Source organism: Malurus melanocephalus, unplaced genomic scaffold (genome assembly GCF_030028575.1).
Source record: "Malurus melanocephalus ecotype Western Australia unplaced genomic scaffold, MMel_1.1 scaffold_133, whole genome shotgun sequence".
NCBI lineage: Eukaryota > Metazoa > Chordata > Aves > Passeriformes > Maluridae > Malurus > Malurus melanocephalus.
Window position 1 is genome coordinate 497,175 of NW_026623365.1, and position 21,604 is coordinate 518,778.

Below are 21,604 nucleotides of genomic sequence, written 5' to 3' on the forward strand. Positions count from 1 at the left end.
CTAAAAATGCAAATCAGCTTTATGACATCTTACTGTGACATACAGGTGTTGGTGCAGTTTTTTTACAAAAYAATCTTGGAAAACAATGCAAAACAATAAGGAAAAACATGAATCTTCTATATACACAGAATGTTTTGCTCTTCTTTCTAAAAAATCCCATCTAAGCACTAACAGGCATATATTCAATTATAAAAAGTCAGTAGGCTTGAACAGTCTAATGGGCCTACATTATTATCAAATGCAGCGAGCTGTTTCATTTTTCAAGAACTGCCTTGCAAATAGCCAATTAGAGAATGGCATTTATGTTAAACCCCAGAAAACTCCTGCCTAATTAAAGGTTTACTAGGTGTATAGAATGGACGTAAGAATAGAAGTTACATCATTGCAGATTTACAGTTTAAGACTTTGGGGTCAATATATGGGTACTATCACAGGTAACTTGTAAGAGGAGTTTGAAATTAGAGCTAATCAGCAAACCCCACACTACAAAACAACATCATAACAACATTCCTACACGCATAAAAATGTGCCCCCAATATGACAAATGGGCACCAAGAATAATTCCAAATCACATATGTCAAAGGTTGTTACTTGAAGATCATACTTGAAGATCATTCCATCACTGAAGTCAGCAAGTTTCATTGCAGAGCAATGCAAACAAAAATAAAAGAGGCAGGAAYGATACCAAATGTCTGTAACAGCTGTCAAATRTAAAAGAATTTTCCTACCAATAAGTGAATATTCCTTAATCTGAAGATTTCTTATTTAATTAAGGAGACAAAAGAATCACTTGAGACCAACAGCTGGAAGTTTCTTTGCTCTCTTAAAATTTTGACATAATGATTAATGGCTTGGGCTATATCAAGCCACTGTTCATCAGTTGGACTGTGGTAACTGTCTACATTTGTATTCCCTCCAAGTCAAATTCAAGGCATCATGAAATCAAGACTTAAAGCAAATTGTACTATCTTACACTTCCCACAAATGCTTAAGACCATTGCTGCTCTGCTATTAGTATGCAGCAGTTTGTTAATGCAACCCTGAGACTCAACAGCCCAACACAAGACCATTTAAGTGACTGCAGAGATCCTGYACCAGGCCTTCTTTAAATGGCAGGGAGTCTCTGTTTGGAGACATCCGAACATAAATTTGATGAATTTCAAAACACACCAACTTTGTCTGTGCTTGGCAAAAAATAACCACAGCTGCTGCTGCAATGTGAGATACCAGAACAAGGATATGAATTGTTTATTATTGATACCTGCAAAACCAAACATGACCCTGCATAGGGGTCAACCCCTTGTTGACAAGGTCTACCCAACTATGTCAGAAATAGTGCCAAAGGAAAAAATCGCAAACGTGCATTTGATTCTTTTCAGGGCTCAAGACAAACAACCTGTTTTATGCCTGAAATCTGGATTATACTCTTTAATCTGTCACTGGGTTCTAGATTAGCAGATACAGTTTTATCCATTTACTGTTCAAAAGCAAAATTATTTTTTCTTAGTACATCCAGAAAAGTTAAGGGATCAGTATCAGAACCAGATGAATTATTTCAGAGAACAGTCTGAATATATACTGACTTCAGGAAAATGGGCTGTTTTAAGGACTGTAGCAGCACATTCAAGCCAACTGTTAATAGAAGAGTACATMTAAATCATAAATTTCCAAGAATTTAATTTGGATTATTAAATTCAACAGCCTGAGCAAAACCAACCACAATATGAGGTTTAAGGAAAAGCAAAATTATCCAGGGTTTAAATCCACACACTCTTACATAATTACATTAGCAAGACTAAGGGATTCTCTCATCATTTCTATTAACAGTCTCAACAAAAAGAGTGTCAGAGTCCAGAGGATACTAAAGGGCTTTTGTGATTATGAGCAGCCACACCAGAGGACTGGGCCCAGAAAGCCGATCTCAGCTCAGTACTGGTTCTTCAGTCCATGTCTGAGCTACATTACAACAGTACTTGTTGGCAGCTCAACCACAACCATGCCCATGACTGGACACACATCCTACTAATCCAGGCCTGGAGCTGGAGACCAATTTCTTGCCTTGGGCCCAGAGCTGCCTGATTCYCTCAAACTTGCCTGATGATCTGTACTCTTGGCTGATGCTGGYTGCATCTCCTGATTTGCATTCCTTGGGTAGTGGAGAACAATGCTGGCTGTGTTACCACACTCAGCTCCTGGCTCCCTGTCATTTAAAAGAGCAGCCAGACTTCACTGCTTCCTTGCATGGATAACTGAAACATCTGTCCTTTGTGGGCAACCAAAAAAGTTTGAGTCACTCYTGCCAACTGGAGATGATTCCCAGCTCATGCTAATTCCTCTCTTAGTACAGCAGGTCTTTGTTCAGCATGGCTCCACATGAAAAGCATACTGGCTTTTGATCTGCAGTTAATTTTCCATTTCCCATAGTAAAATAATGATCGCGCTTTCACAGTGACAAGTTTGGCTGTTATTAAGTATGAAGCAAGATTTTGAGCAATTTTGCAGCCTCTTAGTGCATTCTGAAAGTATTAAAAATTTGAACAGAATCTGTACAATGCTCCTCACTACGACAAGATGCTTTCACTGTTGTAACACAAGCYACAGAGGATTTGAGTTCTTGCCTTCCTGACAGTGCAATACCAAATTACTGTTCAGCTGAATTGTATCTTAACATAAGTGTCCATAACCCATACGGTGGCAGCTACATTTTCACAATATAAATGAACCTTTTACTTAAAATTCAAAAACCTCCTGCTTTTGGGGATGTATCTCCTTTATGTAAGTATCCACTTGCTCTTTTGAGCCATATGTAGGAGTATACACTCACACTTCTATGAGACCAAGAGGCTTCCATCACTCAGAGTGAAGTCCTTACCTCACCCTGGGTGTCCTGATGCTGTACCTCTATATATTCTGGTGGCAGGGCAGGAATATTAAGAGCAGTCTGAGAGAGRGGAGGGACAGAATGAACAAGTGAAGGTTCAGTGTCACTAGCTGGAGCCACAAGATTGATGTCATCCAGTTTCTGTGACAGAACATCAGAACCCCTTGCTCCCTCATCTTCTAGCTTCAAGTTCTGTACTTTGGMGCTTAAGCTTAGTTCATGTACAGCATGTGGAGCTGGAGAGAGCGAGCTGGAAACAGCAYTGACAGCGTTGTTCATGCCTTCTTTCTCTTCCTGCAATCGCAATGCTTCCTTGAGGGCAAGCCAAAGTCCATCAATCCAAGGATCAACCACTAATTCCAAACTGGGAATGGAGTGGAAAAAAAAGAAGAGAGGCATGGATGAATTATTGTGATTTCCTGGACTGTTAATTTACAAATAATGAAAGACCACAAAARCTAAAAACACTATTCACTTTCCTTTTTTAATATATATCTGCAGCTGTTACCAAAATTACTTTGTCAAAAAAAAWTATTTAGGTGTTTTGACTATGTAAATTTACCACGTCTAAAATGTGTAACAGCCTTGCACTTCTTCCAGTTTCTCATTTTTATTTTCATATGCTGAACTTTATGACAGACAGTTGAAGAAATGGCAACAGAATATGCAACTTTTGATTGTGCAACAGCAACATCAATAGCTTACACTAACRGCCCATTTTTATTATTTTAGAACACAAGAGATAAGTTTTATGGTTATGACAATGTTTGTGTTCAACTGCCTTGCATCATTATGCGTGGAATCAATACAAGCTGCAGTTCAAAATAACTAAGCAAAGACTGCAGCCTACCGGCCAGAAAGAGCAGCAGAACAGGGAGTTGTTTTCTTACATAATTCCTCTACAGCAAACAGAAAAATCTTCTTACTTCTTACTTTTTACATATTCCTAAAAAGTGATCCTTSTCCCCACCTCCATAAAAGAATAAAACAGAAATAAAAGAAAAAACAGACTACATTTTCAAACCCCTTCACTTACTCTGACTTATTTAATTTCTAAAACAGTTAAATACTATTTTTCCAGGCATTACAGATGTTTCCTCACACTTTAAAAATGGAGTTTTATTTAAGGGCAATTGACATTGAATAGGTATACTGTGCAGAACTCTTTCCTATGAAGTCCTAAGTATCCAGGTTCAACAGACTTAAAATGGTTCAGTACATTCAGACAAAKGCCTATGCAAATATTTCAGCTTAAAGAAATAGAACCCAAACCCATGCAGGTCTTACCCTACACAATCATCTGCTAAACCTGTGTCATAGAAGTGCTGGGCACCAAGTTCTTGAAGTCGTCGGTCTACTGTCCTTCCACCATTACAAAAAAACATGTACTCTGAATCTCCCAGACCTAGSAAATTCAAGGAAAGAGGAACTGTGTCAATCAGGCAGCCACCTCCCAGGCTACACAAAGACAGTACACACTTTTCTTGCAGGCAAACAGAAGAATCYGACATGTTGGAATAAGTCCAAAGGAGGACACCAAGAAAAAAGCAGGAAAATCTGCATGAGGGAATCTGGTCCAAACACTCCCTCCTCAGGAATCAAAGATCCACTGRTTTCAGGTCATGGTCACAAATTCTCCAATCAATCCACACCACTGGTTCACTATTGCTGTTGGAATTCTACCCATGAGATTTAACACTTTTACTCTTCTGATCCCCTCCTCCATCCCCCTGAGGAGGGGTTGGGGGAGTGAGAGAGCAGCTATGTGTGGCTGGGATTAAACCATAATACCACCTAATGGTGGACCATTCCTCTCTCCTTRTAACAGCCTTTTATTTTACCTTTTAACGGGACTTCTGCTTTCCCTCAAATGCAGTACCTGGAGCAAACATTTCATTGGTCCAGTTGAGATGGAGACCATGAATGYATTTTAGAACTGATAACTTGTTAAACTTGAATCACGTTGTAATTTAGACACAATTTCTGCTACGATAAAATTCAGTGTTAATGCAATACTCATCTTTACACATACACGTATGCATGCAGTCAGCTCTGAAAAACTTGACCATTTCACAAACTATAATGTGTAACTAGRAAATAGCATAACAGCTTCTCAAAATGCTACACAATCAGGATGCATATAATGCAGACTCCCACATCATATATCAAGTAGAAATTTCCTTCTAATGGTCCCCTTCCTCATTAAAATCTTGAGAAGTTTCCTCACTCCCATCTATCAATTTAAACCTGGCAGGTAAAAATAACTTAGGCTTAAACAGACATTTCTGGAGTTTATAAATRCAACTAAAAAACTCAACAAACTAACCTTACCACCAGTTCAAGATACATCGTGCATTTTGCCAAATATGTACTTTGCTTATCCACCTTTAAGCTGAAAGTACATTCCTTCTCTTGATAAATACAACATTCAAAACTAAAATATTATTGCAAATTTAAAGGGATGGGATGATTTAAGGTTTTTACTCTCAAGAACATTTTACACTGCCTTTTCCTTTGAAGAGAAAAATGCCCAATGACTCACACAGTCAAGCAAACTAATCTAGTTTACTAATCTCTGTAGAGATTTGACATGAAATTTAAACTTCAAACATTTATAGATAGCTTATATCATATGGTTTTTATGCAAAGAAAATGAAACTATAAAAATTACATTGGTAGCTTACATTCAGATAATTTCTGTGATATTTTTCCTTTATTGCTCATAGAGGACATTACATAAAAATGCTGTTTATAAAAACAAATGTTTTATAACCACTTAAAAAGCCCAAACCACCTATTCAGAAGTAAAAAAAAAATATAAAAATTATTGCCTGACAGACAAGTTCTACAATAATATAGAAAACACTAAGTCACCTAGCAATCCATACTGGAGATGTGCGAAATGGTCAGGAGGCAAGGTCTTGTCTTGAATTTTCTTTACAAACTTGCGGGCAGTGTCTGGTGGCTCTCCCGTCCCAGTAGTGGAAATAACAATAACTACAGGATCCTTTTCTGTTTCCAGGTTATACTAGGAGCAACGGAACAAATTCAATTACAAGGTGCCATTTCATATACATTTGTGGCCATAGGTACTCTATCTCCCACCTTTCCTCTTCCCAAGGGTACACAGAAAAACATTCAATCTCACCTATATTAAGCCACAAAAGGTCTTTCAAGTAATTACAAGTCATTTTGGAGATGCAACTTATGCTCTTTTTTGGAGTTCTCAAGACCAGGTTAGATAAAGCCCTGAGGAACCTRCTCTGACCTCAACTGACCTGGTTGCAAGATGACCTCATGAAACCCCTTCCAACCTGAAATGTTCTATGATCCCATATACAAATGCCCAAGGGAAGCATTTTGAGCAGGCTGGTACATACATGAAGAATACTTYACAACTGCACTCAGCTTAAATACACAGCTCCTACAGTATTTTGATTTGTCAAGCGGAAAATGTATTTTTGTATGTTTTTATATTTTATTTACATGATCACAATCACACAGCCATAATGCTTATGATTTCAGTCAGATAAGTGGGGTGTAGCCCTACAAACCGTAGGGATCATTTCTAAATTCCATTAAGAATCACTTGGTCCTGTCTAATAACCTCCACAATACAGAATCACAGTATCAGAGAATTAACTAGGTTGGAAAAGACCTTAGAGAATACCATACCCTAAAAAAACCCAGTGCTTTTGGGGCAACTAAGGTGGGTCTGAAGACTGAGAATCAGTCACCGTGCTCTTCAGTCGGATTTTGGTCCATTCACTTCTCTCTCCTGTCCTAACGCCAGTCTCCCACATTTCCAAGTGATCCCCATTATATCAGGTTGACAAGAACTGCCTGTAGCAGGGACTGTGTGTCAGTACCATAAATTTGGATCTCATGCAACCATTTATTACTGCCCAAGCAAAAAGCACTCAGAATCTTTAACTATCCTGTCTTTAGCAGGCTGCAGCACTGTCCCAGTGTGCTGCCACTGGGGTCATCTGCACAAACTGCTCTCACAGCATCCCTATGGCCTATGGGTAGTGACCCATGTGAAACACAGCTCCTCTCCCTCGTTTGGGAGTGATCTCTGGAGGCCAYCTAGTCCCACAGCATGCCCCAAGTGGGACTAACTGTCAGCACTGTATTCAGTCAGCTATAACTGGCTGAATTTTGAAAATTTCTAAGGGCAGAGATTCCCTTGTTCTGGGCAGCTTCTTYCATGCTTCAGTTCCAGTGAATTGACATTTCACTAGTGTCAAATCTGAGTTTATCAGGCAGYACCCAATGGATCTGGCCTCCTGATGTCCAGTCTGGCTCATGTAGGCTCCTACTAGATCACTCCTTAGCCTTCTTTTTGCTGTAGTAAGCAACCTAAACTCCTTCTATTGCTCCCTGTAGGCTGCAGTTTAAATTATCTCCCACTATTCCAATTTTAATAAAAATAATACAGTTATGARAAAATAAAAATTGCAAGAGGTGCTGTGTTTCACTTAGGGAAGTTTCGAGAGAGCAATTCAAATTTGAAGGAATTATGCTCTAAACACCCCCCTCAATAAATCACTCAAACTTTATCCCCTTGTCAAGCAGTGTAAAAAATTGCCTGACCCCTACAACCCAAAAAGGCTAGGAACACACAGAAACATATAAAGAGGTTTTCCCGTTGGCATTGTTTCCAAATCTTTCCTGAAGAACCTAAAAGCAGTTGCATGGTAAACTTAAGTTACTACCTGGAACAGAGTAGTAACAGCAGCCTAGAGCAGATGCCTAGAGAAGCAGAAGTGAACAGAGTAAACATGCAAGGATATTCCCCAGGTACATTGCCAGACCTCAATGAATTGCAGTTCAGGAATGTTCCAGAGGTTTTGGCTTTTATAAGTTCAGGCAAACTCCAAGTATTCAAAAAACCCTGASACTTTCAAATCTGAACTCTAAGTTGTACAAAAAAAGTCCTTCAGGGTCCTGTTGCAATAAGGACTCAGATTTTCAAAACTTCCATAGCTGATTTGRTAAGTACAGACCCAACAGCTTCTGCAATGCATTGCCACAGGTGACTACTGCATTTACAAACAAAAGCAAATTCTTGAAGTAAAGGAGTAAGGGTCTACTGGTATCACATGATATTGGTATACACTAAAAGGAGCTCCACTGAAAAACAAAAAAAGATACAAGCTCAGACAGCACGAAGCAGTATTTAAGAGCAGAGGCATGATTAGCTCACTAAATTCTTGSTTACTCCACTGCAGATTCTCATCTACAAACACAGACACCTTTTGGAAACCAAACGAAACACAGGTTTTGTAACAATTTGTGTCAATTACTGGGAGGTCTACTACATCACTACACCCGAAGAACCCAACAAAACCATGTAACTTTTCGCTCTACCTTCCACTTCTCCTATATCCTTTGTGTTGCAGGTTTGCCTCATTTTTTCTCTTTCCTTTAAAAGTTCTCCTGAGCTGAGGACAATAATGTCACACAAGAGCAGCGAGCAGCCTGCTCAAGCTGYGCATGGTTGCTGAAAGAAGAGGATGGGATCAGACAGCCAGGTTTGTCTTATCCAGAATAATACCTATCAAGACAAATGTGCTTATTCAGATAACTCATCCAAGGCTGACTACACACACTGTGACCCAAGATGATCTCCATTTAGCCTCCCATTTTTCACTGCTCCTACCTCACTTCCACTTCATTTCAGTCTTCATGAAACGTAATCACTGTAACCAACCAATGATTTATGATCTTATCTCAACCCTGAGACTGCAGGTGAGAGACACTGCTTGGAAAGAGCCAGTGTTTCTGAGACATGAGCAATATYTGACCATTCACTTTTGAATGGCAAGAGAATCACATTACTACTATTCASTCTGTACCCACCTATTCCATCCACAGACCTTCACAGCAACCCCTTTAAGTGACGACAAGATCTGACAATACCCAACAGCTACATAAAGACTGACTTTCTAACTAACAAGTAGGGAAAAAACAACTTACGTTATAAAACTTACAAAGCTACAGAAATTACCTTTTTCTTCAGTGCACAATTTTCAGATTCTGAATTTATCATTAATTCACAGCTCTGAAATGACTTGCCAAATTTGGCAAAGTACCTTTATTTAAGTGGCAGGCCAATAACAGGGCTAGAAATGTTCTGACTACCACCTTCCTGAAACTAATCCCCAAACCTGTCAAAAGCTAAGAAATTAAACGGAAGGATATAAGAAAAATCTTCACATTCCCTGCTGGCTGCATAAAAATCTCTTTGTAACACTCAACTATATATTCATTGAACATTCATTCAAAATGTCTCACATTTTCAAGTGCATGAAGAAAACTCTTTTAAATGCTATTTGCTCCTCATCTCATATGACATTACCAGGCTATCAAGTTTTGATCAGTTTTTATATGTTTTTGTTTGAGGGCATACAGYCAGGAGTACTTTGTGAAGGAAATTACAGTCTATATTGCTTTTAGGTACAGAACTTAGTTTTCACATTCTTACTCTTGGATAAGAGCAAGTAATAAWGAGCCTCTTCCTTGTTCCAGCTTTTTATTTTGTTCTAGAATATAACTTGAGTGAGTCCTGTGGGAATTGAAATGAGTGCATACGCTAAGCAACGCAAGCAGACCCACAAAAGCTCTGGGCCATGCTGGAGCCCAGAATTAACAGAACACAGGACATCAATGCAACAAAAAAAAACAGAACAAAAAACCTAAACCCAACCCAAAACAAATCAAATAGGAAAATGCGCATCATTTCTCATACCAGCAGACCTGACCTAGAAATACAGAAATCATTTACTACTGCATACATAAAAAGTTTTTAAGAAGTCACTTGAGTGGATACTGGTAGGAATACCTAATTCACAAGGAACAAAAATTTGACAGTAGATGATGTATTTTAGGTGGGTGCATCTGCTAGCCTTTATGATGAYCAAGAGGCACCAGTCAAGCATGTGAAGAAGAATGCAGATCTTCAAAACATATTTTTCAAACAGTACGGAGTATCTCACCTTATCCATTTCACTTATACAGTGCATATCAGCTTCAAGTCCATGGACACCTGCTTGCTGCCATATTTCCTCAGCTATGGCTTTTGCCTGCCCCTTTTGTGTTGCATAGAGGAGCAAAAACCTCTTTTTTGAATCACAGCACATTTTCCAAAACAGATGTTTTTTGCTTTTGCCTTTTTTACAGACACTGCAGGGGAAAAAAGAATTTAAAAAGTGAATTTCTGGTAAGCAGAACAGCAAGATTTTACTTTGACATTAAAAAGAGATAGTTAAAGATAGCAGCATTTGTGTCTAACTTGGAAATGAGACATCTGCTCTGAAGTGAAGCCATTTCTCACAACCAAGGTTTGTAGATCAGGTTGCGAAGGACACATGGTATTGGTCCCATGTGCTGTTACTGCCTTGATGTTGCAGTAATGTTACAGTATCTCCAAAATCAAGGATCTAGTTTGCAAACAATTCAATATAAAACTTCTTTTTATGAAAATACATACTATTTTTATTACATCATTTATATTTTCCATTTTCAGTTAGTGGCTGTTTTGTTCACTTTCCTGAGCTGTCTGAAAACAARACAAAACACAGACCTGGTGAAGTCAAACTACAAAGCCTGAGGAAAAAAAAAATCAAATTTTCAGTTTCTTCTTTCCTGCAATCAGTATTTTTTTAAATGACTTTACACKTTATTGTCCAGTATGTTTTGGAGCACAAACGCTGATTTTAATTTCCCATTTCAAAAAGGAGCTTCTTACAAGGGCAAYGTGACCCTGAGTTAGCTCAGTTGGTCAGAACATGGTAACAGWAACACCAAGGTGTTGGTTTTGATCCCCACATTGGCCATTCACCTTAGGAGTAAGACTCRATGATCCTTCCAATTCAGACTATTCTGTGATTCTGTGAATTACAGATTAATTGTTTGGCTTTTTTTTTTCTCCTAAAAGAAAGAATCAATCTTAGAGAAATCTGCTGTGGTGTCACRAAGTTCCTCATGAGCAGCAGAATGAATGAGATGCATATCCTTATCCATTCATCTGTCTCATGGAAATTTGAATACTGTAAGTTTTCTTCCATTATTTTGACACAGAGAACACAGCAGACGTAACTTCAGGCAGCAGTGAATAAGAGAAAGAAGCAGAATGTCTTTTGYGTGAACATTACAAATTTATTTTCTGACCATATTTTGTCATTGTTAAGAAGATGCAGTAGAACTTAAATACTTTGAATAACAACTGAGTAATTTCCAGGTCCCAACTTGAGGTACTTCTCATGTGCCTGGGCCCAGTTTGCTGTACTTCACCTATTCCTTCCACAAGGCTTCAACAACAGAAAGCATTCAGTGTCATAGCCCCACACACTGAGTTAGCATAATTATACTTCAAAAGTAGCAAAAAGAAGTGATAGGTTCCTAAAAGTGCATGTATCACACATGTGAATTTCATGAAAAATGTAATATGTAATTCCTAGAAAATTTTGAGGTTTTCATTGTATTTTCTTCTACTATATTTTACATTCCCGTTTTCATTTTAAATTAATTACCTATATTACCTAAAATTACTAATATTTACCCTAACAGTCACCTTTACATAATTAGTTTCATGTGTATGTGTGCACAGAAGGTGCATACAACAAACCATCCACAAAATTATTTTTCACCCTCCTTTTCCAAAGTAAATACAAAGAAATGTGCTATTTATGATGAGTCATATAAACGATTACTCTCAGTTTAAATACTCTCAGATCCCTGTAGAAATACAAATTCATCCTGGTCATGGGCYGTGTTTTCACCTAACTCTCTTGACAGCAGGTGGCATTGCCCGACTACAAATGGATAAAACCAATAAAGACAAAAGCAGTGTTTCATTACTACATTCCTTCTCACACTTCAGAAATAGAGAAAGATAATCAGTTTCCCACTAAGAACACACCACAACACAAAAGCCTTCTGTGAAAGAAAAGCTGAGGAGTAAGCTGCCAACGTAACCAAGAAGAATCTGTTAGAACAAGAGGCAGCTTAGGAAGCTGTTAATGCTTGCGAAGCACAAATATTTGCAATAGTAGGGGGWATGAAGAGGACAACAGAAAGAACAGCAGTCAGGACGTGGTCTGATGTGGTCAGATGTTGACCCCAAGAGTGCCAGGACCCTGTCTAAGTCAGGCAGAGTAGCCAGGATTCCTGTAAGACATTGTGAGCTTTCTACTCCAGCTAGTGTAGCAACAATAAAGAGTGCAAAAAGTAGCCACACMCATTTTCAGTGCATATATGTGAACTTGGGGAGTTTTTTCACTTCTGCTGCTGAGTGGACCAGTAAATTGCAGAGAGACACAAAAATTTGGAGCAACCACACCTCCCACAGATGGAATGTGGAAACAACAGAGCCCACAGTCAGAAGAGCAGATAATGCTGGATATGCACATGCAGACCTCCTGAGAGAGGGCACTGCATGCATAAGCAACAGTGTGAATGCATCCTTGTGGCAATGGGAGAGAACACAATTAGACAATTCCTTGGAATTAGATACAGAAAGCTGTTTAAATATTTGTAGGCATTTATTAACATTTTCCTGGTACCTAGTATTGTATTTGTTGCCTTGTTGCAATTAATCTTAAATACATAATTCAATTAACTGATTAAACAGTAGTTTATTATTTAGTTCTCTGTTAATTATGTCATCAATAGACCATAAATCCTTTGATCATGATTGGAACTATTTTGCACAAGTTGAGGAATTTCATCCTGCAAACTTATCTTCTATCATCAACCATGAGATGATTGTGCATAAACTACTAAGTGATGTCTGCTCAAAGAGAGAAAAATTAACCATGCCTACCTGCAGATGAGCAACCATAAACCAGGCACACACTTGCTCTCAGATGATCATGCTGCACACAGYGCTGCTCTGCTGCACGATACGCTCTTCAAACAGGATATGACACTTCCACTTATGTGAAAACTGGAATAAACAGGGGGGAGAAAAGGTAATTCTTGAACTATCAAGCTTTCTAGAGAATCCCTCAAACTTTAATAGCACTACTACACCAGCAGCCTTTAACATATTGTACTGGTAGATGCACATCAAAAAACAAGGTTTAAGCTGGAAAAAACAATTTGTGATTTGCTGGATCAAACCAGGGCATAAAATGAAACTAAAGATGAAATTCCAAATTATAGCTCATCTGATCCAATACTTGGAAAAGTCTAACAGTCCARAGATTAGCAGGGAGTCCACTAGCTCCCTAGGCAACCCACGGTAGGAGCAGACAAGCCATCCAGGAACGCCGCCGAGCCACATGTGCTGTCCCCGGAGCGCCGCAGCTGCACGGCAAGGCCGGACCGCACGTCACGGACCTGCCCTGTCAAACATGAACTGCGCGGCCACGGACCGGATTGAAAAAGCGAGAAATGTCAGCGCGCACACAGTAAATCGTGTCATCAGTAGATGGAAAAACTCCTTTGATCCTGATTCAACGTGCACACATGGAGGAGTTTCACCCTTCTRCAACTCAGCGGAACGTCTTCTTTCTGTCACCAACCAGAAGAGCTTCACTCACTCCTCTGTGGCTTTAAACCAAGTTGTGGGACCGCGCCTACAGCCATGAAGCCATTCCCAAGCCGCTTTCTCAACAGCCTTGCTCAGACCACTTTCACTCTAGGGCCAAGACAAATACAAAAGCGAAATACAAAAGCAAAATACAAACCCTCCGCCCCGTGCACCTGCTCCGCCCGGCCGCGGTGTCCCCCGGTGCGCTGGAGGACGCGGTGCACACGCACACAGGTACGAACCCCACTTCCGAAGCAAAGCGCCAGAGCCAGCCCCCACTCCGCGGCTGCCCGGGATGGGCCGGGCCGGATGCAGCAGCAGCAGCAGCAGCAGCGGCGGGGAGGAGGCAGGGCCGGTCCGGGGCGGAGCGGGAGAGGCGAGGCGGGCGGGCTGAGCGGAGGCGCCGGCAGAGCGCCGGAAGATCCCGGCAGGCGCCGCGCCGCCCGTCGTGGCTGCCGCCGTCAGGCTGAGGCGGCCGCCCCGGCACCTYCGGGTGCCCCCCGGCGCGGAGCAGCGCGGCCACGGCCCGCGGCAGCGGCGGTAGCAGCAGGTGGGGCGGAGCGGGGTGGAGGGCAAAGCGCCGCACCGCAGCTCCTGCCCGGGGAAAGGTCCCCTGCTCATCTGCCTAAGTGTCCTTGTGCGGGAACACGGGGCACAGGCAGCCTGTCAGACACGGCTCGCCGCTCCCGGCAGCTTCTGCTCTTTGCATCGCCTTGTGCTGGTGCTCGGGAGAGGGATCGGTTGGGGTTTTTTCCTGCATTTTCGTGACTCTAGTGCTGTTTTCCAGACTGTATTTTAATATCTATTTTTCTTTCCCCAGGTATCATTTCAGAGCTCACTTGATTTAATATGGCTTTGATTAGCCGAAAAAGTTTCCAGATCTATTCATCCACCACGCCAGCAAGCAGGTCTGCTTTGCTGACCCTAAGCAAAAGATTGAACTTCACCAGGGGGCAGCAAAAACCGCAAAACTATAGCTCCGTGGCCATGAGGATCCTGTGTGTCAAAGATAAACCTCAGTATATGTTTTGCAGGAAAAAACATGCACAGCTGCAGATGCAGCCACTTTCAGTCAATGAAACTGTGCATCTTTGTGGAGATATTGAGAACAGTACTAAATCAAAGAATGTGTGGATGGATGAACAATTATTTTTCAAGAAGTTGAACGACCTTTGTACATCAAAAGAGATTTTTTACTTTCTTAGCTCTCTAGAGGTCATGTCTGATACTATGGCCTCAGGCGCCCTGCAGAGGATTTCGGAAATTGAGGTGGGTGACAATGGTCTTAAAAACCCTGGACTGTTAGAGAATGAAGTTTTCAGGGCATTGTGCTTCCAGTTTGAATTTGAGTCCTCAAAACTGTCAAACACTGGGCTGCTGAATGCATTGCAAGCTTTGATAAAGCTCCGTATAGATCCTCAGAGCACGCTGATGGCAAGCTTGCTTTCAGAGAGCGAGGAGCGGCTTGGAAAGGGACAGCTGACTGCTGGAAATCTGTGTGCTCTTGGAGAGAGTTTACTTGAGTTGGAAGGCCCAAGTTGTGCGACGCTGGAACAAATTGTGAACCGCATGCAAGAAAAAGACATTGAGAGGTGGAGTCCCCAGGAAATAGTGATGGTTTATAAGATACTGCAGGTGACTGTCAGGGAAGGGAAAAAGTGCCAAAAGTTGCTAAACAGACTGAACAGTGTTACTTTACACACAGTTTCCCAGTTAAGCCCAAACTTTACAAGTGTAATACTGAATTCACTGGTGGTTCTTCGTCAGACTGGGGCAGTTCCCTTAGTCACTGCACTATGTAACCATTCAGTGAAGCATGTTCCCTATTTCACAGATCATGAACTGGTAAATGTACTGGAAGCCTTCCTATACTTTGGGCAAAAAGTACAAATTTTTACCCAGGCACTGGAAGCACATGTCCCCAAGTCCATCCTCACTATGCATCCTCAAACAATCAGCAAGGTCATGGAATATTGCTGCAAAAAGATGATCCTTTCAAAGCCCATCTTTGATGCAGTGGCAGAAGGTTTCATTTCCAATGCTGACAGACTTAGCACTGACCAGGTTGCTGCATATATCATACCCTTTGGGACTCTTAACTATCTGCCTCCAAGTGCTTCCTCCTTGTTTAGGAAGCTGGAAAYGGTGCTGCATACCCGCTTGAGGGACTTTAAGCCTCACACCCTGCTGAACCTGCTACACTCCTGTGTCCTTATTCAACGTTACCCAATAAATTTTCTGCCAAAAATATTTAGTCCATATTTTCTGCAAAAGCTTCAAGGTAAGAAGCGGAGTTTCTCCTGGGATGTTCCACATTTCTTTCTATTATGTGGTTTGTCTCTTGTCAAGCACCAATTTTTTATCATTTTCCTCTGTCAAATCAATGGTGATCCGATCTAAGTGACTGGAGAAGATTGATCAAGAGGCCAAAGGCTGTTGCTTCCTTTTCACAGTTTGCATTGTCTTTCATGTTATGTCATTTAGACAAGTTTGAAAATTGCACTGTAAAATCTTAAAACAGACTTGAATTCCCTTTAAATTTTTTTTTTCAGTTAATCCTGCTGGTTTTCTAAGAAATAGTGACCTGATGTTCCCCTTGTTCATTCTTTATCTCATACAGAATGAGAGAACATCTCTCATGTGATATCTGTTCTTGGCTCTAATTACTGCATATTCCAATGCTTTTGGACACAAACCTATTATGAGTGCTTAAAGTAATTCTCTCTTAGATAGTAAGCATTTTTAGGGTTATTATGGAGAGTTGTAAGCTATGCCAGAAAGATGACTGACTTCTTAAAATCTCAGCTAAGATTGCTCTACCAATAAAACTAAGGTAAAGTTTTCAAAGTGATCAGAAATTTTGGTCACTTAGTTTTTCAACATGAAATACCTTAATGGGTTGATTTTTATGAAGCTGACAAATATCCGGAAATTACTTGGTATTATCCACTACTTGCAGATTAAAAAAAAATCAAAAAGTGAAGCAATGAGATCCTTGGGGAACTTGGGGAAAAGGGATTATAAGAAGGACATAKTTATCTAAGACCTCAACTCAAATTTATTCTCTGTAGAATGTCCTGCATCTTTTGGCTCATTTTTTTAGTGAAAGAATATGACAGTTTTAACTAAGATCTTGCTAGTTGTATATTTTAATGTTGATATTTCTGTAAATAATGTTCTCATTTTCCTAACTGTGTCATTTTACACCAATCTTTCTGTTCGTTCAAACAATTACTGAGAATTTTAATGATGAAGTAGCTTCTCTACACATTATACTGAATAGCTTCTCCTAACTTCTGCATACGGTTTGTGTAAAGATACTTTATTGAAGGTACACCTGAAAGCTTGAATGTTGTTGTTTCAGCTCAGCCACCTGGTTTGAACAGAGTTGTTATGTCCCAGCTAACCCAGCTTTTTCTGACTGTCACCCTGGAGTGCCCATTTTATGAGGTACAGTACATGTGAAACCAGAAATTATGCTAACAAGATGTGATAATGTCATTGGGGCCCTGCTTATACTTAGTTGAGGAGCATCTTTCCCATAAAAACATTGGAATCGAACAAAACAGCTTTCCTTGATAAATATATGGAGCATTTCTACCTGATTGATTGACTTGATATATTTGTATGAATGGAAACAGCTGTGCATCTCTCATGAACATGATAGCATGGAAGCTTCCTGAGGATGTTCTGGTGGTTGTTTGGGTGATTTTAAGTTTCCAGCAGATCATACCTCAGACTRTAGGCCTCTCAATAGATTTGGCTTTGAAATCCCCAAATATATTTTGCTGTGTTAATATAATGTATTTACAAAAATGTTATCTCCCTTTTGCTTCTGTTTGATTTGGTTTTCTGTCATTATGTAGGGTCCAAAACTCCTTTCAAAGTATCAAGTAAAGGCCTTTCCCACGCCTCACAGTTCTCCTGATGTTTACCTCTTTAAAAGGGTGAAGACAGGACTGCTTTATTTACTGAAAAAAAGAATATATTTTGCATCAGAAGTATCAACACCATATTTCTATGTAATTGGTAAGTATTTCTTCAGTAATTGAATGTGTTTGTATGGTACCAAAGCTTTCATTCCCTATGTGGGYTTTCTTAATTCTGCAAATACATTAAAAGTAAACTGGGATACAAAATTCTGTAAAAGATCTGAAATATGGAAACTTTAAGTAAAAATTTTTGGAGTCAGAGAATATGGAGAGAAAAGCACTGCAGCATTACTTGGTCTTTACACAGTCAGTCTGCACTGAAAACAGCTCCTAACACTTGAATTCTGTGTTTGTAATATCAGCTCCTTATCCTTTAAACAATTTGTATAATGTAAAGCCAAATGAGGCAATGCCACTTGCCTGATGTCCCTGCTTTAGTGCTGAGTAGAGAAAGGGAGGACTGGAAGGTGGTCAGCCCTGTGCCCTGCTTGGCTGGGCTCCTGTCCCCTCAGCGAGAGCTACTGACTACACAGTYCATGGGGGTTTGTGGGGTGTAGGGCAGGAGTGAGCAAAACAGTGTTGTGTGCAGCAGGAAGGGAAACACAGAAGGCAGCAATGAGGAATGGTGTGTGCCAGGAGGGGTGGATGATAATAAGATGTTGAGAGAAAGGCATCTTGGATGCCATGGATGTCAGAGGCATTTAAAAAAATAAAAAAGAGGCATGATTCCAGAGTTATCCTGCATGTCAGCTTTCGTGAGGATGTTGAAGTTAGCAAAGAGGGAGAGAGTGTGTCTCTCCCCAAAGCCCTCAAAATTCCACAGACCCTAGCCAGCCCAGCAAAGTGCCATTTAAGTACGTTACGGTTTCTAGTGGACTGGGAATACWGCTTTGCTTGTAGCATTATGAAAGGATGAACTGTTACTAATTGTCAGTCATTTGTGTTAAGTCTATACAACTTTTGCCAGCTTCTGTGATTCCAGAAAAAAAAATTCTGACAATATTATAGTTATTTAATAAAATAATGAACTGTGAGAGGAAAAGAATTACAGGAGAAAGTTTCTTACAGGAAATGATTTTTAMTGTCACTTCTTTTTTCATCGACACRAGATATTGAGATTAAGTTGGATGAAGAAGGTTTTATATTGCCTGCAGACCAACTTGAAGAGRTACACAGACGGTAAGAGAATACAAGAAATCACTGGTAAAATGTTGATATACACCTAGAAAGAGCATCCAGGGTGAAAACCTGGCAAAATGTAAGCTRTTTGCAGTTTTGCCATTGACTTCAACAAAGTTCAGGTCTCTGAAACCACTTACACTGAAACTACTAGCAAAGATTAACAATCTGCTTTTTGCTCTTTGTTTTGCCACCTGACTATTCAGTGTCAGACAATTTGTCTCTTTACTGTGACTGTCAGAATCAAGTGATCCTTATTTGGAGTATAGTGATGTATTTTGATACTCTGTGATTCATTTTTAAATTAAAACTAAATTCTAACTGAATGYATTTGTACTGATTTAACAGAGTTTAAGCCAGTTTGAGTTCACAAAATTACTTCTGCAAGGAATCCTTCATAATAAGGATATTTGCTACAGATGCTATTTTTTTCATTTGGGACATGAGTAGGTTTTTAAAAGTGTGTTAAACAAGGGTTACCTTTAGAAGCCTTGGATACAAAGTTAAGCAAGCTGCCTGTGTGGTATCTCCAGCTGCACTTCTGTGAATAAAGCAAAAGTCTTTGAAGAGGTTAGGCTTTCTCCAGCTTAACCTTCTGTTGTGGTTTAGGTTGAACACCTTCACAAGACTCAGAGACTAGTACAGGTTCATTCCAAGAGCCCATGCTTAAATTCTTAAGAATGAGCTTTAATGAGTTTTTTTTTAAGTAATAGCTTTCATAAATATAAAGTGAGTAAAGTCACAATATACTTATACTGAAAATTTAAGCAGCTTTTTAACGGTAGATATACAAACCTTGGTTTAMGTTGATGGGATTTTCATCACCAAAAACAAAAAATAGTTATAATCCATGATGCTGCCAATCATATGTACAGGTTTAACTTAAACAGACATAGCTTAAACTTAACTTGAGCTCTTAACAGGTAAATTAGTAAGTTAAATAAATTTACCTGCTGAAATATTTTCTAGCTGAGGCAAGGCTTTTTTTTTACATTTTTTCTTCTAAAAGAATTCAAAACAGTTTACTAATCATAGCATTAGAAATATCAAATTCTCATTAACTTGCATGGTAATTTTTATTCAGAGCAAATAAAAAAGCTTTTCAGATCAGTTTTACTATGGTTCAGGGTTTCACCTCCCACCCTTAAATTGAGTGATCTAAATTATCCTGAACTTGGTAACTCCCATCCTGTATCGCATTCTATGAGGTGTAAGAGGGAGGTGCAGTCTCATACTTCTTAGGAACTGCAGTTGTTGTGGTGATAAAATAACTGATTTTTGTGGTTTTGTTGGTTTTTTTTTTAATTTTTTTTTTTATTCTACACTTATGCTTGATTTTAGAATTGCCCTGTGTGTTGATGGTCAGAACAGATTTTGTGCTAATAGCCACAATCTGTTGGGAGAAGAAGTGATTAAACAGAGACATCTTCAGTTACTTGGTTATGAAGTTGTGCAGGTAAAGTCCAAAGACATGATTTACTTTTGCTCTAACAAAAGAAGTAAAAATTATTTTGCAATACTTAAAAACTGTAGTTTGAATTAATTCCTAAAGCAGATGACGTCTGTCCTTTCTGTATTATGTCCTCTCTGCCTAGTTTTTSCCTTTTTGAAGGTGTACAGAAATTACTTTTTCTTCCTTGGATCAATTAGTGTATTCTGCCTGTGTTTTTTGCCACATAATGGCTGCTTGGAAGTGTACTTCTCTRCAGTGATTAAGATTCAAATCTCGACTTAATGGAAAATGTTGAGGAAGAGTTCATTAGAATAGGAGTTTTCAATTAAATGCTTTTAAAAAAGGTTTGGAGTTTAAAAAGAGGAGTTTAAAAAAAAGAAGCTGCTTTGTATTGTAAAGAATATTTTGACAGCAGAGTATAACCTTTATTTGGCCTGTTGAATTAATAGTTATTTATTTTTTAAAATGTACTTTGAACTAAAAACTGTTACTTTTAGTTTTTTGAGATTTTATTTTCCTCTTTTATCACTTACCACATAAGCCTAACTCCATAATATTTAACTTAGTTTAAACTATAATAGATGTCACTCATTGTTTTACAGTAATTGCTATTCAGGTCATTTACAGATCAATAATGCATTTAGGATTAAGTCTATAATTTTAAAACAAATAAAAAACAACYGTGTAATTTTGCATCTGCTTGATGAACATCAGTCTTATCCATTTGTTTATTAAAAGGTATTTCCAGCAACCATTTTTGTTTTGTTTCCAGATTCCATTTTTTGAGATAGAAAATCTACAAAATACCAGAAAAATGGCAGAATATCTACACAAAAAAATCTTCCCTTGTACATATGGACTCAGCAACTGACACTGGAGAATACCACTGGATCACAGGCTGATTTTTTATACTACAAAGTGTAAATTCTGTGCGTGGAAGAAAAATTCTCTTTGCTAAATAACTTCTCAGAAAATCTGAGCTTCTGAATGTGAAAGCTTCCAATATTTGGAACAATTGACATGTAAAGAGTAATAAAAAGCACCATATTTTCTTAAGTTTTGTGTCAATATTTATTACCAGTTTACAGATGAAAGTGCCAGACAGTCAGTGCTGCTTTTCCCTTGTATTTTAACTGGTTCCAGTTCACAAAGCTGCAAAAGGCCACATGTGACTATGCAAGGATACTGGCCAGTCTGAATGTACAGAATATGCCTAYAGAATACCTACTAATCAAGGCTTTTCTTGACAGTATAAGAAGAAATTRTGCAATTTACTTACAGCTGCTCATGTAATTTCCCAAGTGTTTCATAAAACTAAAATTTGAAGTAGTTGCAGAAGCAGTATTGGCTTATTGGTTTTACTTAAGAGATGAAGAGTGCTGTTCAATAAATAACAATGCCTTACAGAAAATGAGAGAGTTTTTAATAAAAAGGTTTCCTTTCTTTGAAAGTAACAGCCACAGGATAATAGAYTTGTACAACTGTCTCTGTGGGGCCACCCACAGAGAGTGTTTCAGATATATTCCATTTTCAGTTTTGCCTTTGGTGGCAGTTTTAGCTAAACTAACTGAATGGGGTCATGTATACACTCCAAGAGTTCCTCCAGGTAACAGAAACTC

General features: G+C 39.2%; 2 protein-coding genes across 8 annotated transcripts in view; one reads left to right on the forward strand and one right to left on the reverse strand.

The window, feature by feature from the left end:
• The window catches only part of MTRR (5-methyltetrahydrofolate-homocysteine methyltransferase reductase), a 29,583-nt gene extending 15,809 nt beyond the window's left edge, over window positions 1–13,774 (reverse strand). Inside the window, exons 1-6 of one of the 6 annotated variants that reach the window (XM_057370783.1) lie at window positions 13,664–13,774; window positions 12,711–12,833; window positions 9,883–10,069; window positions 5,756–5,909; window positions 4,169–4,286; window positions 2,873–3,245 (exon numbers count right to left, since the gene is read on the reverse strand). In XM_057370783.1, the coding sequence (XP_057226766.1) occupies window positions 2,873–3,245; window positions 4,169–4,286; window positions 5,756–5,909; window positions 9,883–10,026 (789 nt within the window). In that variant the 5' untranslated portion in view covers window positions 10,027–10,069; window positions 12,711–12,833; window positions 13,664–13,774. Of the gene's footprint in view, window positions 1–2,872; window positions 3,246–4,168; window positions 4,287–5,755; window positions 5,910–9,882; window positions 10,070–12,710; window positions 12,834–13,578 lie in introns of those variants that run through there. The other 5 variants (XM_057370782.1, XM_057370781.1, XM_057370784.1 and 2 more) reach the window with 5 other exon arrangements.
• Window positions 13,775–13,834: 60 nt separating this feature from the next.
• FASTKD3 (FAST kinase domains 3) lies at window positions 13,835–21,373 on the forward strand. 2 transcript variants are annotated; one of them, XM_057370788.1, is made up of 7 exons: window positions 13,837–13,971; window positions 14,242–15,702; window positions 16,786–16,871; window positions 17,288–17,450; window positions 18,463–18,532; window positions 19,874–19,988; window positions 20,758–21,373. In XM_057370788.1, the coding sequence occupies exons 2-7, from the start codon at window positions 14,271–14,273 to the stop codon at window positions 20,854–20,856; spliced, it is 1,965 nt and encodes a 654-aa protein (XP_057226771.1). In that variant the 5' UTR covers window positions 13,837–13,971; window positions 14,242–14,270; the 3' UTR covers window positions 20,857–21,373. The 2 variants fall into 2 exon arrangements, with proteins under 2 accessions (XP_057226772.1, XP_057226771.1); XM_057370789.1 differs by lacking the exons at window positions 19,874–19,988; window positions 20,758–21,373 and having other exon boundaries at window positions 13,835–13,971; window positions 17,368–17,450; window positions 18,463–18,526.
• Window positions 21,374–21,604: the final 231 nt, after the last annotated feature.